Below are 18843 nucleotides of genomic sequence, written 5' to 3'. Positions count from 1 at the left end.
CCAAACCGGGTCACAAATGACCCGGTGTTCTTTTTCCAAAATGGGTCCAAGTGCCCCCAAACCGGGTCACAAGTGACCCGGTGTTCTTTTTCCAAATGGGTACATAGTTACATGACTGCGGGAAGGCTGCGTCCGTCAAAATGACTTTACATGTACACGTAGATAGGACTGTACAGGCAGAGAACTACAAGTAGGACCTGAGACCATGTATGGCAGGAGGTGCAAATTAGTCATACATCATAGCAAGAGTAGATAAACAAGAGTGTGCAACTCGCGGATGGGTTGGCCCACGGCGGAATTTTTGACGTAATCTTTTCGACGACGCACGCACTGCGAGCCTTTTGGAGAGGTTTCCCTCGTGCACTTGGCCGGGCTTTACATTGCAAGGTCGGTGCCCAGCACGTGCTCTCACACTGCTCTGCGCGGCAAAGTCCGCGTTTCTGAAAAAAGGTGACGTCAACAAAAAATTCCGCCGTGGGCGGGGGTATCTGCAGATTGTGCAGGAGAGATCCGGAGTTGCACACTCTTGTTTATCTACTCTTGGTCATAGCCTAGGCAATGGTGCGAGTTTACTATGGGACAAGGCTAGTATTCCCTCATTGCTACTCAGACTTTCATGGCCATACTTATCGAAAAGTAATATGGCAATCATCAGACACCGAATTGCCATGAACCTCTGAGTAACGATCCCAAGCACGACTTACACAAGCGTTGCCATATGCAGTAGCAGCGTATAACTCAGCCCCGCCGAAGGGCGGCTGGCCATATGCAGCAGCAGCAGCGTATAAATCAATCCTGGCCAAGGGTGACTTTAACGCGGGCAGTCTTTAGGGTCCAGTGGATTCTGCCGGCAGAAAAAAAGTGGCAGAATTCGGTACTTTTTCTGGTAAGTTTCATGCATGTTTGGTATGTGGATAAAGAAATGGAGCAGAATTCGAGGAATTGCCCGCCATAAGGTTTGTATGGTTCTGCCAATTTTACTGCTTTTCGAGCAGAATCCGCCACCTTTTCGAGCAGAATCCGCCGGTCCCTAGCAGTCTTGCGTCTAAACTCACATGACTAAAAAACTAACATACCTGCCAGCCAGCCCGATTTAAACGGGACCGTCCCCGGGGCGGTATCGAGGGTGGTAATATTTACCCAAAAGTGCATTTGCCCCATGCCCCACAGCTACATTTGTATAGATTTTCATACCTAGGTGTAGGTATGTCGTTGTCCCGATTTCAGGTTTGCAAAGGTTGGCAAGTATGGGTTAAGTGTATCAGTACAGCAACCCGTGTCCCGCCTCCGTTGATACTACCAATCCCCGGCGTACACAAACCAGTCTTCACCGGGTCACTGGGTGATTGGACTGCACAATGCTTGGCACCAGGTCACAGTCCAGTGTAAAGGTCTGGCGCTGGACAGGGTTTTAGCAAAAATGGGGGGGGGGGTCAGGGGTCAGCGCTCCCCCCCCCCCCCCCAACTCAATTTCAATGTTTGTGCTTTTTCAGTTCACACAGCACTAATACGGCCACAAATGAACCATTCCGGGCGGTCTGTGCACCCGGGAGTTGCATTTTTTGGGACAAGGCAATAATGGAACATGGGTGATGGGTGAGCTGTTTCTTTTCCCGGCAAGAACCCCGCTGCACTATAGTCAGTCAGCACTAGAACACGTTCACGCAATGATCAGATCTCACTGACTGGCTCTGTACCATTATCGTGCCTGCAGTTGCTGCTGTATACGTGCAAACGTCGACTCATCAATAATAGTATGGTGTCATAATACGATACTATTATAATTATACCATGACAGCTGCACACCGATGGCAGGGAACTCATCAGCACACTACTACAATTTTCTGTAGTTTTGGTGTTTTCTTACATCAGAGTGAGTGTTGTACTCAAGTAGAATCTACAACACGCACTCTGATCATAATCTGATGGTGATCAGAGTCCAGAGCAAGGCAACACTAATGAAAAATAGAGCAGGCGGACAAACATTTCGCCAAGCAATCATTTGGCAGAATCGTGATCAACAGCACCAGCTGACCTGACAGTCCGAAAATCATTCAAGACGTTAAAAATACCAACTTTGCGCGAGACAGCACTGCATGGTAGTCACAATCAATGAAAATAGAATGTCCTCTCCCTCACTTCACCCTCTCTGTCTCTCTGTCTCTCCTGGTACAGTTACTATATCACAATCAATGAAAATAGAATGTCCCCTCTCTCTCTCACTCCACTCTCTCTGTCTCTCCTAGTACAGTTACTTCAACGGTCACCATATCAAGATTGACTTTGTATGTTGCCTGTACAATAGCCAGTGAAGGAGAGTTGTTTTAGAACTTTATATGGAAATGTGATCATGTACTTTGAGGCACGTTGTTTCGGCTGTAATGCAGATGGCTATCAAGCGCATCTCAAGTAAATTGTGTGTACATGTGTGTGTGTTCACTAGTTTGAGGGAAAGACACAAACGAGAAAAGTCTGAAGAAAAAATTGATTGTCACCACCAAGGACTCGAACTGTGTGTGTGCGTGTGTGTGTGTGTGTGTCACTGTGTATGTGTGCGTGTCCATCAGGCCCGCCGGAAGCGGTCCGGTTGGTCAGGTTAGTACCGGACCAACTTTGTAGCTACTAACGCATATTTACTGCTGAAGAGGGCCTACATTCCCACCATCTTATACAGAAACTGTATGAAAGACTATGGTATGACTGGACCAATTGAAAACTGCTTCCGGCGCACCTGAGTATAATATTTTGTATGTGCGATGAAGGGGGGGGGGGGGGGGGGGCTACATATCATCGTTCACGGGTAGGTGTGCGCATGCGTGTGCACGTGTGTGTGTGTGTGTACGTGTGTGTGTGTACGTGTGTGTGTGGTGTGTGTGTGGTGTGTGTGTGTGTGTGTACGTGTGTGTGTGTGTGTACGTGTGTGTACGTGTGTGTGTGTACGTGTGTGTGTGTGTGTGTGTGTGTGTGTGTGTGTGTGTGTGTGTGTGTGTGTGTGTGTGTGTGTGTGTGTGTGTGTGTGTGTGTGTGTGTGTGTGTGTGTGTGTGTGTGTGTGTGTGTGTGTGTGTGTGTGTGTGTGTGTGTGTGTGTGTGTGTGTGTGTGTGTGTGTGTGTGTGTGTGTGACAATGCAGGTGCGTGTGTGAAGGATCTTACTAAATATCATCAATGTTTGGCCAGTTCAATCCAGGATGTTCAATTCGTTTGAGCCAGTCATCGCACACCATTGCTTCGCCAATCTCCAGCAGCACAATAGCCACATCACTTACAGTGATCAGATTCTGTGACCTGCTGAACCAGAGCTCAAGAATGTCACCAGTCTTCTTTTCCGGATCAGCTGCCGTTGACATAACTGCCTTGGTGTACTGAAAAGGAACGATGCTGACTACGGATGGCACCGAGAAGAAACGTTTTTCAAGCCCCGTCAACTGTAGTGTTAGCTCATCGATGAACTTTGCATGTCTGGGTCGATTTAATGACTGTCCATTCAAATCGCTCTCCTTCAGTGTTGGTTTTGCAGCAGCAGCTGCAGGAGGACTTGTGCCTGACTCCTCGTGGCAGGACTCTGATACACTGCCCCTTGTGTGCACAGCCAAAACAAGTTGACCAGGGGAAGGGTTCGTGGACGCCTCCATTCCTCAGTACATGTAGTCCTTTATCCGGGCTCGCTAAATACGTCGTGAATTACCGTGCAGATCCGACCGGCGGCCCGGCGCTATACCGGTAGCGGTCAACTACATGTGCTGCGCAGCATTCTTTCTTGAGTGCTACAGAGATCTGTTCAGAATTCTCTATCTGGAGCAGGACTGGTAAACTATTCATCCAATTCAGAAAATGTAAAGAAATAATTGTTTTCAAAAAATAATGACTCCCTGTATCCTTTGCATGAAACATGTACTAGTCGAGTCGACTAGTCATGCATGGTCATTATTTTTTTTAGTAAAAAAATTATTTTCACACCATGTACACATTCGATCATATTCACAGGCTAGTACATGTACCATGTGTACTGATGTAGCTCACTAGCATTGAATTATTTGCGCACTAGCACTGCCACCGGTACCATGTACCACGCCCCTCCCCCCCCCCCCCACACACAAACACACTGTTCCATACAGCCTACAACTATTACTTACAAGTGGCAGTGCCACATGGCCACCACTTGTTACACGACAATCATTCTTATCTTGGCCTTGATAATCGCCATGCACCACTTCCAGACTGAATCGGCTCTACACTGACCGTGGTGACAGTATGCCACCGTTGCAGCTATGGCAACCAAACCCCGGCACAGACCAGAAACATCATCGATCACACCGGGTTAAGGCTAAAGGGATTACGAGAGAGAAAGAGAGAGAGAGAGAGAGAGAGAGAGAGAGAGAGAGAGAGAGAGAGATAGAGAGAGAGAGAGAGAGAGAGAGAGAGAGAGAGAGAGAGACCAGCTTCATTCGCATGCAAGCGGAAAGGTACATGTCGACCGTAATTGGCGGCCACACTAGAGCAGATCAACAAGCAAACCAGTCAAGGAAAGAACACATCCACATCCAGCACACTCGAATTGCCATAAAAGGTATACAAAGTCGTTTCAGTATCATCGTGTCATGATGAAGAATACCTAGGTTTCGAGCAGTCAAGAAAATGGAATAAAAACCGGCAGTGCTTCAGCAGCCTCAGAGTTGTTTTAAAAAACTTGAACAAAATAATTCGAAGATTTGAATAAAGATAATATTATTGTTGTCGTCCACCCAAACACTTGGGTGCACAATCAACAAGTCAAGTCCATTGATTGTATGTATAAAGATAAGCTTCCAAGTACCTCGTGCTCAAGTACCTCAATCAACCAATATCTTGGCCAGCTCCTCACTCAAACTCAAATTGTTTTAAATCTCAATAAAAATATCTCACAAATTTTGGATGGAGCTGAAAGGCAAAAAATTAATTAAAAAATATACTTTTTCACGGTCCTCTTGATAGACGGTCAGACTGACATTCTGTAACTGTTCTAAACATGCCACCAACCTCAAAAAGCACTTGAAGCACAGATGCAGCGACAAAAGTGACCGGGGAAGTTTTAAATAGGTCAGACCAACTGGCACGTGGCCAATGACTCCGCTGCGTCATGCGAGGTCACAAGCAATGACTTATTTACAGTGTGTGGTGTGTTATTTGCTATTAAATAATTTTGTGCATAGTGCACGTTGGCCGCACTTTCCCCACTGGATAGCACTGGATATGGGGCTGAGAACTCAGTTCAAAGTGACTTTCCAGCATCGGGAAAGGTGGGCTGCGACTTGGTCTGAATTATAGTCTTCCAAGCGAACAGGTTGTCAAAAGCCTCGACTTCGTTCAACGATTTCACAACATCACCATAGGTAACTGCCAGCTTCTTGCACTTTTCTTCAATAAGCGCGATGACTTCTACACACTTGGGCTTGACCTCTCCGTGCTTGGACTTGATGGCCTTATAATAAAATGCAATATTGAGATTTCTGCACAACGTTGACCGTCCAATCCATGCATCTAATACGTCTGGTATATAGTCTTCCAAATGTTGCCATAGCAACGGGTAATCGCTCATCACCGTATCTGCTGGCACTTCACCATCAATGAGGTTTGGGTAAGCTTGGTGTGACTGTGCGTATGCGTAACGTCTTGATGATGATGATGATGATGACGATCCAATGCGGGCATTTTCGTCTGGACGTCTGGCTGATAAGTCAGGTGTTCCTGCTGGCAATGCTGCATATTTTTCTCCAGATGATGCCTGGGTTGGTACCTGTGCCTCGGGTGTCGAAGCAGCAGCTGGTGATGATGCCTGGGATCCTGGTTCAAACACAGATGACGAAGAGTCTTCCTGTCTGTTTCCTGCCAGCGGTGAAGTGGACTTTGGTGGTGGTGAGTAGTCTTGAACCCTACTTGTTGCTGCAACTACTGGGGACGTTGAAGAAGGCACGGATGAAATAGACCAATCTCCAGTTACGCCGCTGTGTCCAGTTACAACAGATTGTGTTCTTGCCTTCTTTCTGCTGTCAGACTCCTTCTTGTTATCACCGTCAGCAATGTCATCCTGCTCCTTGTCAGAAAATTCTAAACACACAAACATGCAGAAGAATGCATGTTCACATACCACACACCCACACACGTATGCAAAAGTGCACATACACGCATCCACGCAAGCACATACACGGCATTCCTTCATACTTCCTTCGCGTCATTAAAATTGTCGCTTCCCAGAGCGATTTTTTAAAATCTATTTTGTCCACTCGAAGCGAAGAAATCAGCTAGAACTTGAAGCACAGCTTTGTCGACAGACTGAGCTTGGGTTTGTGGCCTCTCGATTCGCTGCACTTGCGGCTGGGGTCGACATCTCCACCAGAATTTGAGGCAGACCATTCAGCACTCAACAAGACGCTGAACAAGAAGCGCGTTCAAATCCAGGTGGTGAAACTTCGTTTTCAAGTGATCCGCATGCCTCCAGGTGGCAGGCGATGACGGCAAACTAGCATTTTTTTGGCATGAACCGTAACGACCTTCTAGCGGGATAGGGTAAGCAGTTCCGCACCTCCTTTCCTTGGCAACCGCTTCGCTGATTCTGTTGTGTTTTCAGACCTGCTACATTCGCAGCAACATGCGCCACACATAGTGCTTTTTAGGAATTTGAGAACACTTTGTTCTTGCCATCGTCAACTTCAGCATGGCAGATTCAGGAGAAATACCAGAATTCTTATACCGGAGCATATAGTCTTGACAAATGTCCACGCGGACGATGTGGGCCGGCACGAACTCCAGGAAAAAGAGACGCGGTTGGGGGAGAAATAGTGCGGAGCGCGATGAATTTGTTGGTGCGGACGAGGGCTCCGACTCGGCGAGACCACAACGGCTGCCGTAGCAAATAGACATTGTGTAGGAAGGGTCGTAGACCGACTAAGACAAGCAAGTCACCAACGTTGCGATGTGCAAAGCGATAATTTTAACGACGCGGAGGAAGTACCTTTGTCTCTACGCATCAGTAAAGCTTTGTCTGAAGTTACATGTACAATCCTGCTCAATGAAATCCAGTCGCATAGCTCAAGTTTGCGCCTTGCACCATTTCGCAGCCCAGTGTTCGCAGGTCTAGGGCTGCGCAACGCCCGGCGCGTACTTGAGTGACGCGGCTGGATTTCATGTGAGCAATACATAATTATATATTGGCCCATCTATGCAGGACAGAGAACACCCTCACTTGTCTGCAACCTGGTTGTACCAACAAAAGGAAACACCGGAATTTCTGCTATGACCAACTGCAAATTTTAACCCTTTGTGTACGGACTGTACAACTTTCGATCCCCTGGGATCGAAACTTTTCAAAATTTCAATCGATCAGAACTCAGCCATTCCTGGGTTATTACCAAAAACTAAAATATGTACGCCGAAGAGAAAACTCTCAGCTGTCCATTAAACACCACCAAAGTTGAACACATTGCAGTAAAAGTATAGCAACAACATACCTGTGTGGGACAAAATGGAGAGCATGTCCTTGCTCCTGTCCACATACCCAAGTTCCTCAATGACAACACCGAGATCACGATAAGTCTTTAGGCCACCAGCTCTGAGCAACTGGATGAGCTCCTCATTATGAGCAGATTGTCCATCCCGGGACTGAATTTTCTTTAGTCTGTCTATTGATGCGCTGTCAGTTATGAGATGTTTCTTGATCACCATCTGTCGCAGTCGATCTGCGTCAACTTCGTTCAACCATGGTTGAATGTCACACACAAACCTAACCAGGTGAAACGGATTGTCTGTTGCGAAAGCAGCAAAATACAGAATGCACAGATGACACATGAACACACAACTAAACACAACTACATGTCATGAAACAAATAAAAATGGAATTGCACAACACCGATAATACATGGAAAGGAATTTGAGTGGACACACCCATTCCCATAGCGCTGCACATCCGAACAAGTTCCGTTATTTTACAACGTTTCCGCACTTGGCCATCGTCAGGTGATAAGAACAATGGACACACACACACACACACTCACGCACACAAACGCACACACACACACGGACAGACGGACACACACATACAGACACACACCGATATAAAGATTTCCTTCAACAGTGCCAGTGAGTCATACCCATGCTAAAAAAAATGGAACTCTCGTGTTACTACCTTGCCTTGGATACGCCTGGCATGAACTCACCATGTCTTCCCTTACCTTCAGTGTGGCAATCTGACCACCACACACCCATGCCCAGCAGCTTACAAGACGAAAGCCGAGGAGCATAATACCCAATGCTGTAGACAGCAAGCTGTATGTAATCATACATATATGTACACATATGATTTAGATATTTACCTTCAACAGACTCCGCTGTAGATCCTACTTGCATTTCAGATCTACAACGGCCTACACCTTTGCTTCCAACACCATTGCTTCCAACGCCATTGCTTCCAACGCCATTGCTTCCAACACCACTGCTTCCAACGCCATTGCTTCCAACACCATTGCTTCTAACACCATTGCTTCCAACGCCATTGCTTCCAACGCCATTGCTTCCAACACCATTGCTTCCAACGCCATTGCTTCCAACACCACTGCTTCCAACGCCATTGCTTCCAACGCCATTGCTTCCAACACCATTGCTTCCAACACCATTGCTTCCAACGCCATTGCTTCCAACACCACTGCTTCCAACGCCATTGCTTCCAACGCCATTGCTTCCAACACCATTGCTTCCACCACCATTGCTTCCACCACCATTGCTTCCAACACCATCGCTTCCACCACCATTCGGCCTCTGAGATTCAAAATGCTCGCTTGGTCGGTCTTGTGAGCTGACCGACCTGCATCTCGGCCCTGGCTCAGTTGATGGCTGAGGTACGGGATCTACACGTCGTAAAGCACAGGCGAAGGACAGACACGAATCTCTTTTCAAAACATACACCGGGATGAGAGGAAAGTGCACGCAGTCATACCATGACACCAGAGAGACAATGCATCGAGCTAAGCCTGATACGAGAAAGCACACTGTCTTTCCCCACTGCTATCTTCCAACCTCCCCCCCCATCGCTGTACATGTACCAATGACGAGTCCTGGGAATTATGGATTGTTGTATGCTCAATTGCATTACAGCCGGGTGAGAGTGTTTTCTCTTCTGAAACCTCCATGACCCGGTGAACGACACGGGACATTGAATTAGGTTATGACTACACTCTTCTACCATCCTCCACACACATCTCCATGTGAACGTTGCTGTACTACTTCACACTGGAAATCATTTCAATTATCTCTTACCATTCCTGGAGCAGCAAATGTTTCCCAAATACGCAATGACATCTGAGCGAGTATTCGGTCTCCGACGAACATAATCGCAGGTTATGACAATGAAGATCACACCAAGGTACGCTGCCGTGACCCCCACACCGATGTAAAGGCCAACATTGTTGCCCCCTGGGATAAAAATAGAAGGCAGGAAAGAGAAAGAGTATTCTCACGGATGAATTGATTTCTCTGGGCAGACGTGAGCAAAGGCATGGGAACATCTCATTAAACTGGTCGATCTAACGGCATGCACATGTTGGTGACACCACCAGCAACACAGACGTACAACCTCTGTGGGTAGAGATCAGTTAGATGCCGAACGTAGCAAGAAGAACAGCAGCACTGAGCTGTAGAAGTAGGTGCAGCAACAACAGCAGCAGCAGCATCAACAGCACCGCCACCACTAGCAGCAGCACTGCCCCCACTAGCAGCAACAGCAGCAGCAGCAGCACCGCCACCACTAGCAGCAGCACCGCCACCACTAGCAGCAGCACTGCCCCCACTAGCAGCAGCAACAGCAGAAGCAGCAGCACCGTCACCACTAGCAGCAACAGCAGCAACAGCAGCAGGAGCACCACCCGCAATAGACACAGCAGAGTAGACATACGCATGGGGTACACGCAGAGTACCCAGTGCTGTAATACTTCAAGTCAATACTTTGCAGCCCACCACTGTTAATAAGGTGTTCTACACAGTGATCTAATAGCAAACACACTCTCTTACCAATATTCTCATCGGAGCTCGGATCTTCTGCTGTCGGTGTGCTTGATGGACGCCGCGATGGTTTCGTGGGCTCACTTGGTCTTCTCACAAAGTGAACTTCTTTGTAAATACTGTTCGCGGCTGTCGAGTAAATGCTACAGGACACAGAACAGTTTGGCAAGTCTGCGATTTGCAGCACATCTTTGAATGGTACACATAGTGTACTGTTGTATAGCATAGAACCATTCTCATGCTCGATCAATTCTCGGCTGAGATTGTATTGACCGGTCAGATTTGTCAATGGCCAATACCATTCGGCATTGTATGGCCATTCACTGGTCTTCGCAGTGCAGAATAGCCACACACAACCGGCCGACTGCTCGTCCAGGAATAGCGTGCTCGGAGAGGAGTCGACAAGATACAACTTCCCTGTAAAATATACACATGCAGCACCCACGCATGCACACGAGCACGCACCCACATACATATGCGCACGCACACACGCACACACACATACATACGCTTACGCGCATACACATAAACACAAACAGAAACACAAACAGAAACACACACAGACACACACACACACACACACCATGAAATGCCACGTTTGCCCATTGCAAGCTATGCAGAAGCACCCAAATCTGCAAAGTGCACCGAATGTACACCCACAGATATTTTCGTATAGCAATGATAATTGACATGGTCTGACTTGTGCTACATAACTAGCCAATCAGCATACAGATGACTGGCAAAGTCATGCGTTGCGAAGCCATAGACCTGCAAACACTGGGCTGTGAAATTAATACAAGGTGCAAACTTGAGTGACGCGACTGGATTTTATTAAGCAGCTCTATGCATTGGGATAAACCGGCCCACACAGCACACGACCCCCGCCACGCACACACATGCATACGAACATACATGAGGTTGTCAGCTGCAAACAATGCAACTCATACGAGAATGAAGGCAGCTTCTATCATGGCAACTACTGTAAGTGGCCTAGGGTGTCATCAATTGGCGAATCTGGATTGAGTGCAAGCAGGCGGTGTGGCTCGAGAAACGCTGGCCCAATCGAACAAAGCAAGTGTGCAGTACGCAAAATGTACGCATATTGTACAAAGATTCTGTGAAAGCTGTCAAAAACGCAAGTCCACTTCCACTCCAGATACATCCGGCGTGGGGGCCAGTGTGGTCGGATTCCACTCCAAGTCCTCCGGATTCGGCCAAGCAATCACGATCACCCGGAGCGCACTTGCTTGGGATTTGCCCAATCGGTCATGCCCCTAGGTAGCTGCTCCAAAAACACTTTGCAAATTCCTTCAGATATCGTCAAACAGCTGCCATTCCAGTCTCTATTATCACATTGACTTCAAACAAACCGCAGCGGAAAACTCGTCTCAAGCGCTAATTGTTGATGTGCAGCATGCTTGAGCATGGAGTAGCATCACGGGGAAATTCCGCACTGATGGGCAAATTTTCAAATTAGGGCATGTGTTTGCGTCCAACTTCGATGTTCACTGCAGTGGTCTCGTGCCTCCGGACTTTGATGCGATAGCCAAAGTTCTCCCCGCCACGTACACCTCTCCTTTACGAGAAACATTCAAACTGTGCTTGCTGCGTGTGTAGAAATATTAATACTAGTTGTAGTGGTGCCCTTGCATAGACCAAGGGGGAAATACCCCTCCTGAAGTGGTGCAAGGTGAGATCATCAGACCCATGAGAAATTTATTGACTTGAACCAGCTAGTGCACCCTCTCAAGAATAGTCTCAGACCATTCCCATACCACCACCACCCCAACACCTATCGTAATGTCGCGGATTAAAACGCCGAGCTTATTCCTGTAGAAGCCGTTGTCAGTGCTAGGCTTATATGTCAGTGCTAGGCTTATAATTATGTCACATCAGGATTCTATTCAAACCAGGTATTTCTATGTGTGTCAACGCTAAAACCAGGCTTATGTACCGACAGTGCATCTTGAAAATCAGGCTTCTATTCAAAACAGGTTTTTATTTGAGATATGCTTTAATACAAGTCACTACGGTATCTGCCATGCTACCACTTCCAGAGCTGCCAGTCAACTGGATCTGTTTTCTGTGTTCGGATTTCCGTATTGTGCAGTGTTAAAAAAATTGTTTTTGCGTGCTGCCAATGTACAGTAAATAGTGTATATAACGTGCCCCTTTGATTTTCGATAATTTATCACTATATCCGGTGCATCACTATAGCCGATTTGCATGTATGACTGACACATGGCACATGATTGTGCATGAAATGATGCGTACACGCTGGAAAAAGCATGACAATCAGCCACGTGTACATGTGGCTGCTTACATCATACAGGGAAGAATATTTCTCTCAATCACGTCTGCTGCCAGATGCATCCAGGCAACACTGGATCAGTTTTGGAAGAAGTAAACTATATTGAAAGAACACTTGTTTTGTGATCATCACTCTTGATCAGTATATGCGATATTTTCCTGTGCATTTGATATGGTTTGCTTCCTGAAGCCCATCACAATAAGCGATATATCGGTATAGCCGATAATAGTGTGTATAGTGATATTTTAGCTGGATTTTTTTCTGATTTGATTTTGATTTTGGCGAGTTCGATCATTATAGCCGGTATATCGTTACACCCGGTCACTTTATAAACGATACTCACTGTAATACAGTCGTCCCTCTCTAATCCGGCACTTGTTTATCCAGCACCCTTGCAAACCAGCACACTTTCTGGCCAAACCGATTTTTTCAGTTCATTTTCTACGCTTTAATCCGGCACTTGAATTCCGCCTCCAGCAGCGATTTTCTGCAACAAATCACTCAAACTGTACATAATTCAATTTTCTAATCCAGCAGTTGTACATCGCATACCGTCAGGGAGCATTGCAACATACACAACACATGTAACATACACTTGGGAATATCCTATGCCAGTGCATAGGATATTCCCAAGTGTATGTTAAAGACATGCATTCCACAAAGTACTTGGATTGACACAGAAACTCTCTACGTTTTGACGTACAACACAACCATGTATGTTAACAGGTGGGCCGGGTTGGAGGGCAGGATTTGATAATCCAGCACCCTTGTTTATCCAGCAGAAAATGCCGTTGCAAAAGGAGCCGGATTAGAGAGGGACGACTGTACCGGCCAATGCCGTGTGCACTGCTTGTATTGTTTTGTTTCTTCACGATGTGCTTGTCGGTGGCCGAGTGCAGAACATGTGTGACTGGTACCACGACAAAATTTCCTGTGCTACATACTCATATACATACATACCCCTCTTGATGCTACATACTGGCAAGTTATAGTCAAAGCACGGCAAGCACTTGCTTTGGCACAGGGATATTCATCACTCAGCGTGCCGCTTGCCACCCTTCTACACACATAGCTGTAGCTAGTCGATCCTCTTCAATTTTCCGTACCATTTACTCAAATTCCGTACTGCGGACGAAGAAATGATTTTCCGTACAAATACGGAATAACACAGAGGGGTTGGTAGTATGCACTTCCACTGCACTTCCACCGCACTTCCACTGCACTTTCACTGCACTTTCACTGCACTTCCACTGCACTTCCACTGCACTTCCACTGCACTTTCACTGCACTTCCACTGCACTTTCACTGCACTTCCACTGTACAAAATGTAACACAAAAAGATGCATGTACATTACACGCATACATACCTGCAACCGTCACCGAAAGTGAATTTTGTCCTAGCTGCCCCTCACAAGTGTATACACTGATTGTGTATTCACCGCTGTCGTTCAGGGACAAGTGGCGGGCGCGTATCGTGTAGTTCTCGAACACAAACTGCGCACTATTGGACAAGAGATCAGACGTGGTTGCCGTGTGCAGGCGTGTTGCCGTGACGTTGATCAAGGCGATGCCAGGTGGCAGACGCACTACGCTGAAAAGATCGACCGTCTTTTTCTCGACTGCACTGAATTCCACTAGCGGCATCGGAGCGGCTTCAAGACCAAAGCTGAATGTACAGTCTGCATGATCAGATGCACAAACACACACACACACATTCACACACACACACACACACATACACACACACACACACACACACACACACACACACACAATGTACAACGTACGTTTGTTGCAAGAGAAGCGAGAAAATCAGCAAACACACTGGATGTAAACCCACAGACTGATATTCCCTTATAGCAACGATAGCGGACAAGATCTGCATGAAACAGATCAAGATTAGAACCAGATAACTTATGACTTTGATAGGATTTTTCGTATTTCTCAACTTCTTCATGAAGCAAAAGAAATGTAGTTAATGTATCAGAGGTTTTTAAAAAGCTTTGATAAAACTACTTCTCGGCAGCCTTTGGTCCCGGTCAAACTGATGTCACACTGGAATGGACAGCTCCCCGTGACACTGCGAAGCCCACTTTTCACAGGTAGTTGCTCCATACAAATACCCTGAGAGTTCTTGGATACATTCCTAAACAGACGATAAGGAGTGCCTGCAGTCTTTGCCACGGGTATAGGCAATGCAGAGCTCTCATAAGAGGGTGAAACCTCCGATTCCTGACAAAAACAAAAAGATATCTGCATGAGGAATTTGAATACTTTTTGAAGTATAAAACAAGATACTGACTAGTTGAGGGAATGCCGGAAAGGGAAAAGTCTGAAGAAGAAAAATGGTGCAACAATCTCTCCTCCTCTTCTCTTCCATGCGCTCTCAGCCATACATGGCTACCCTCAGTGGCCATTACACACACCAATAAATCGAACCAACGAAGGGGTTACGGGTACTTTAATTCCTCTTACTGATAATACTCCTTACTGGCTACTGTACTGAGGATAGCCGTGTGTCGGCTTAGAGCGCATGGGGAGAAAAAGAGAAGAGGTGGTTGCATTCTTGAACAGCCGAAAGGTACGGTTCACAACTTCTTAAACACACAAGATGCCATGATTATAATACACTGTGTTAATATGCTGTGTTTACTAACACTGATATCAACAATGAGTGGAGACACGACTAGCTTACCATTTTGTCCGGTGTCCACCAGCACAGTGTACTGACAGCATCCACTTGTATGGCTTAACTGCAGACGTTCCGTTATGGGGAATGGCTCAATTCGCTCGATTGTGAATACACTTCTATTTGGTATAACACTGTACTTGGTGCCAATTGTGACGTCGGCACCATTCACAGTGAGCAGCAGCTCTATGGCGGTCGCAGACACAGTTATCTCGGGGCACTGCAGTTCGATCACGGGTTGGCCGTCTGGCTTGACGCATACCAGAGGCTGCTGTGTGCACTGGGCGCTGGTGGAGCGGCGCGCAATGCGCAAATGCTGTACTACTGCAAGTCGTCCCATACAAAAAGCACACATACACACACACACACCACACCACACACACACACACACACACGCACATGCGCACGCATGCACACACAGACACAGACACAGACACACACACACACTAACACAATCACGCCTATACACACAAGCTGCGGCCAAGAAACGTTTGGGCCTACAACAGTAGATGTGGCATGGCAATATACAATACTTGCAGAAAATCCGGCCAATGCTGCACATGGTAGTCGACTACGATGCATGCAGCATTGGCCGGATTTGTTTTGGCAAATATTGCAATTAGGTAAACAGTTTCCTCTGAGACAAAAATGCGATAATACTCATAAAAAGGACACACTTCAGGCTCATTACAAACATCTTGAAAGTTTTTGAAAGTTACTTGTGAAGACAAAAACTTTCAAGATGTTTGTAATGAGCCTGAAGTGCGTCCTTTTTATGAGTATTATTGCAATTAGGGGTTCAACTATTGCTGGGGATTTGGAAGTACTAGTACTAGTAGTACATGTACTGATTGATAAGCTGCACTGGAATATAAGCCTCACTGGAATATAAGCCTCACTGGAATATAAGCTGCACTGGAATAAAAGCTGCACTGGAATATAAGCTGCACTGGAATATAAGCTGCACTGGAATATAAGCTGCACTGGAATATAAGCTGCACCCCGCACTTTAGCCACAAAATACAGACATCTGCCCTATTTATCACCGCTAATTTGATCATCGGAGTGCAGGTATATTAACCCTTATCCGACCAGCCAGTCAAAAATCGACGACTATCCGTCGATGACTTTAACAAGCTGTAACTCACTTATTTTTGATCGCATCTGCACCATTTTTGTCTCAAAAGAAGCTGGAAAGATCCACCATTCATTTGCAAAAGACCGGAGCGTCTTAGCATCTTTCACAGAGAAGTTATAGGTCTTTGAGTGAGGTCTGTTTTCACACCGCGTACGAAACAAGTTTTCAAATGGTGTAACTTTGGCAATGATTATATTGCCCTCCTACCGTATTTCCGCGCATATAAAGCCATGGCGTTATATCCGAATATAAGGCCACCCTCACTTATAAAGCCATGGTGTTATAAGTGAACAAAATTCAATGTGGAGGAAGTAGCATCTGGCGTTAAAGGTGAGTCAATTCTTTCAGTGAACCTACAGCAGCGGTGATTCTCCCTGCATGTACCCATCCCCACTGTCACATGCCATACCGCCACCACACCTTCACACAAGGTTGTATGCCACCTTTTGTACACAATAGGTTCACAATTTGAAATTTTCAGGGAAAATTGAAAGTACATGGATGCTCGACATGAAAGTGCAACGGCACCATACGAGTATTCGAAGTTCATACTCTGCCGTTTTTTGCCCGTCTCTCACTTTTAGCGCCATGGCGTTAAAACCGAGGCTATTTTCTCCAAAAATTTGGTCCAAAACAGCGATGTTTCACCTATAACGCCATGGCTTTATATGCGCGGAAATACGGTAAAACTTTGCCTGGATGCTTCCCTGATGGTATATTCAAAAAGTGTCAGCATGAAAGTACAAAATTAAGACTACAAATGGTCCACATGTCGATGAGCCATACTTCTCTTCAAAAAATGTAACTGGAGATGGATTTTTGTTCCTCTTACAAATAAAGGATACAAACTGTTTCCAGAGAATTCCTCATGGCTCAAGCTTTCCAAAAAGCCCAAGTGTGCCAGTATCACCCAAGGGAAACTAAAGTTATCAACAAAATGAGTCGCGGCGTCTCGCTTGGACTGAGAATTTATCCACTTTGACGGTCGGATAGGGGTTAAGTATATTAAGCCGCACCCCCCCCCCCTTTTTGGGTGAATTTAGATTGTTCAAAGTGGTACTTATACAGTAGGTATCGGTTATAGCGTGGGTGTTTAAAAAACGACTTTCTATTCTTATTTCCGATATTTCTTACACACGATAAATCAAGTGTGGCATATCATGTGCATGTGCGCATGGGCAGGAAGATCATCGTACATGCAACGCAGTACTTCTGTGCATGTGGCTGGTCATAGTCCCACAGGCTTACCATGTGGCTATGCAACATGAGTTACATGACCACAACAGTTGAATCTGCAGCACTACGACGCAACGAGAGTCAGATCAGAACGGAACTGGACAGATGTAATTACTACAGGCGATACACTTTGTACTAATCTGGCATGTTTCGCGACACAAAGTCCATTCTTAGGACCGATATATTCTACTATGGGATAAAATTGCTTGCAAGAATAAATGTGCACTTGAAATCCATGTTATGATTATGAAAACATGAGCGTTCATTCTTGTAGGCAGTATATTCTTTTACAAGACCACGCTATAACCAATACGCACTGTACTCGGAAAATGCTGTACATAGTTAGCCTAGAGCAGGAGTCTTGGTCTGGGTACGACTCCCTGGCCTAGATACATGACTTGTACTGTACATGACACACAAGTAAGTTAAAATGGCGGGGCACAATGTGTGCTGTTCTTAATCTTACGCAAGACTGCGGAAACTCTGTTTTGTAAGTTTATAGCTCTAGAATGATACAATCGTGTACTAGTACTAGTACTGAGCACGCGGTATACATGACTGTACAGTGTAGATCATCTACGCTGTATCGGTACTTTTACAAAGCAGTGAGCGTGAGGCAAGCAATGACAAACCGATATCGTGCTCATTGCCCGTAACATGGTCACCATCAGAGAACACGGCGTGTCTTTCCGGATGTCTCCAGGCTCACCTTCCGAAAGCGCGCCTGCCGGTCGTTCCGGTGACTTTGTCCGCACGGCGCTAGCATCCTTCTGTTTACCGGCAGCAGAGCCGCGTGCAGTAGTAATTGGTGCTACTAATATTACTACTAGTGCGACTGCTAGTGAAGCACCTAGGGTTGCCGCCATATCACCGCAAAGATCTTTATAAAAGTAATCCTGCTACACGATATTCGAACAAGAATCCACGCTATCGCTTCCTTTCTGCTAGTTCGACAAACACGCTACACTAACTACTGCCTACTGGGTGGAAAATACATGATTGTTATCGCAAGAGTGACTAGTCGACTGTGTACTATTGCAAAGCAAACAATGTGGCCACTAAAATAATGGCATTTTTCAGAGAAGGCCTAAGGCCGAAGGGCAGCCTACAATTGTAGTATTTTTATTAGAATGGAACAAAACAGTACTAGTAGTAGGTCTACTACCGGTATACCATGCGCGCAAAAAGTAAGGAGCACACTAACTATAGGGCTATACTTGAAGTAACTTATTACTAACGACGAGTAACGTCACTACCGACGTCGATCACTAACGAGTTACGTCATGTAGCAGCAGGACATGAATGGTCCATGCATGATAGATACAATGATTGATTGTATGATTTGGAACAGCGAGTCTACGTTTTTGTAAGGTCCGGAGTAGAAGAGCTACGTACTAAAATTTTAAATGATTATGTCATCGACTCCAGTGCAGGCTAGTCTATA

The 18843-nt window shown here is 46.1% G+C and overlaps 1 protein-coding gene across 1 annotated transcript; it reads right to left on the bottom strand.

Moving 5' to 3' along the window:
* Positions 1 to 4560: 4560 nt before the first annotated feature.
* Positions 4561 to 18552, bottom strand: LOC135826533 (uncharacterized). Its single transcript, XM_065339142.1, has 8 exons — positions 18109 to 18552; positions 15032 to 15349; positions 13704 to 14015; positions 10035 to 10442; positions 9285 to 9440; positions 8345 to 8875; positions 7484 to 7777; positions 4561 to 6083 (listed from the first exon to the last, which is right to left on the bottom strand). The coding sequence occupies exons 1-8, from the start codon at positions 18263 to 18265 to the stop codon at positions 5248 to 5250; spliced, it is 3012 nt and encodes a 1003-aa protein (XP_065195214.1). The 5' UTR covers positions 18266 to 18552; the 3' UTR covers positions 4561 to 5247.
* Between the last annotated feature and the right edge of the window lie 291 nt (positions 18553 to 18843).

This window comes from Sycon ciliatum, chromosome 10 (assembly GCF_964019385.1).
Source record: "Sycon ciliatum chromosome 10, ocSycCili1.1, whole genome shotgun sequence".
Taxonomy (NCBI): Eukaryota; Metazoa; Porifera; class Calcarea; order Leucosolenida; family Sycettidae; genus Sycon; species Sycon ciliatum.
Note: the sequence above shows the minus strand (reverse complement) of the source record. Positions and strands in the feature narration are given on the sequence as shown.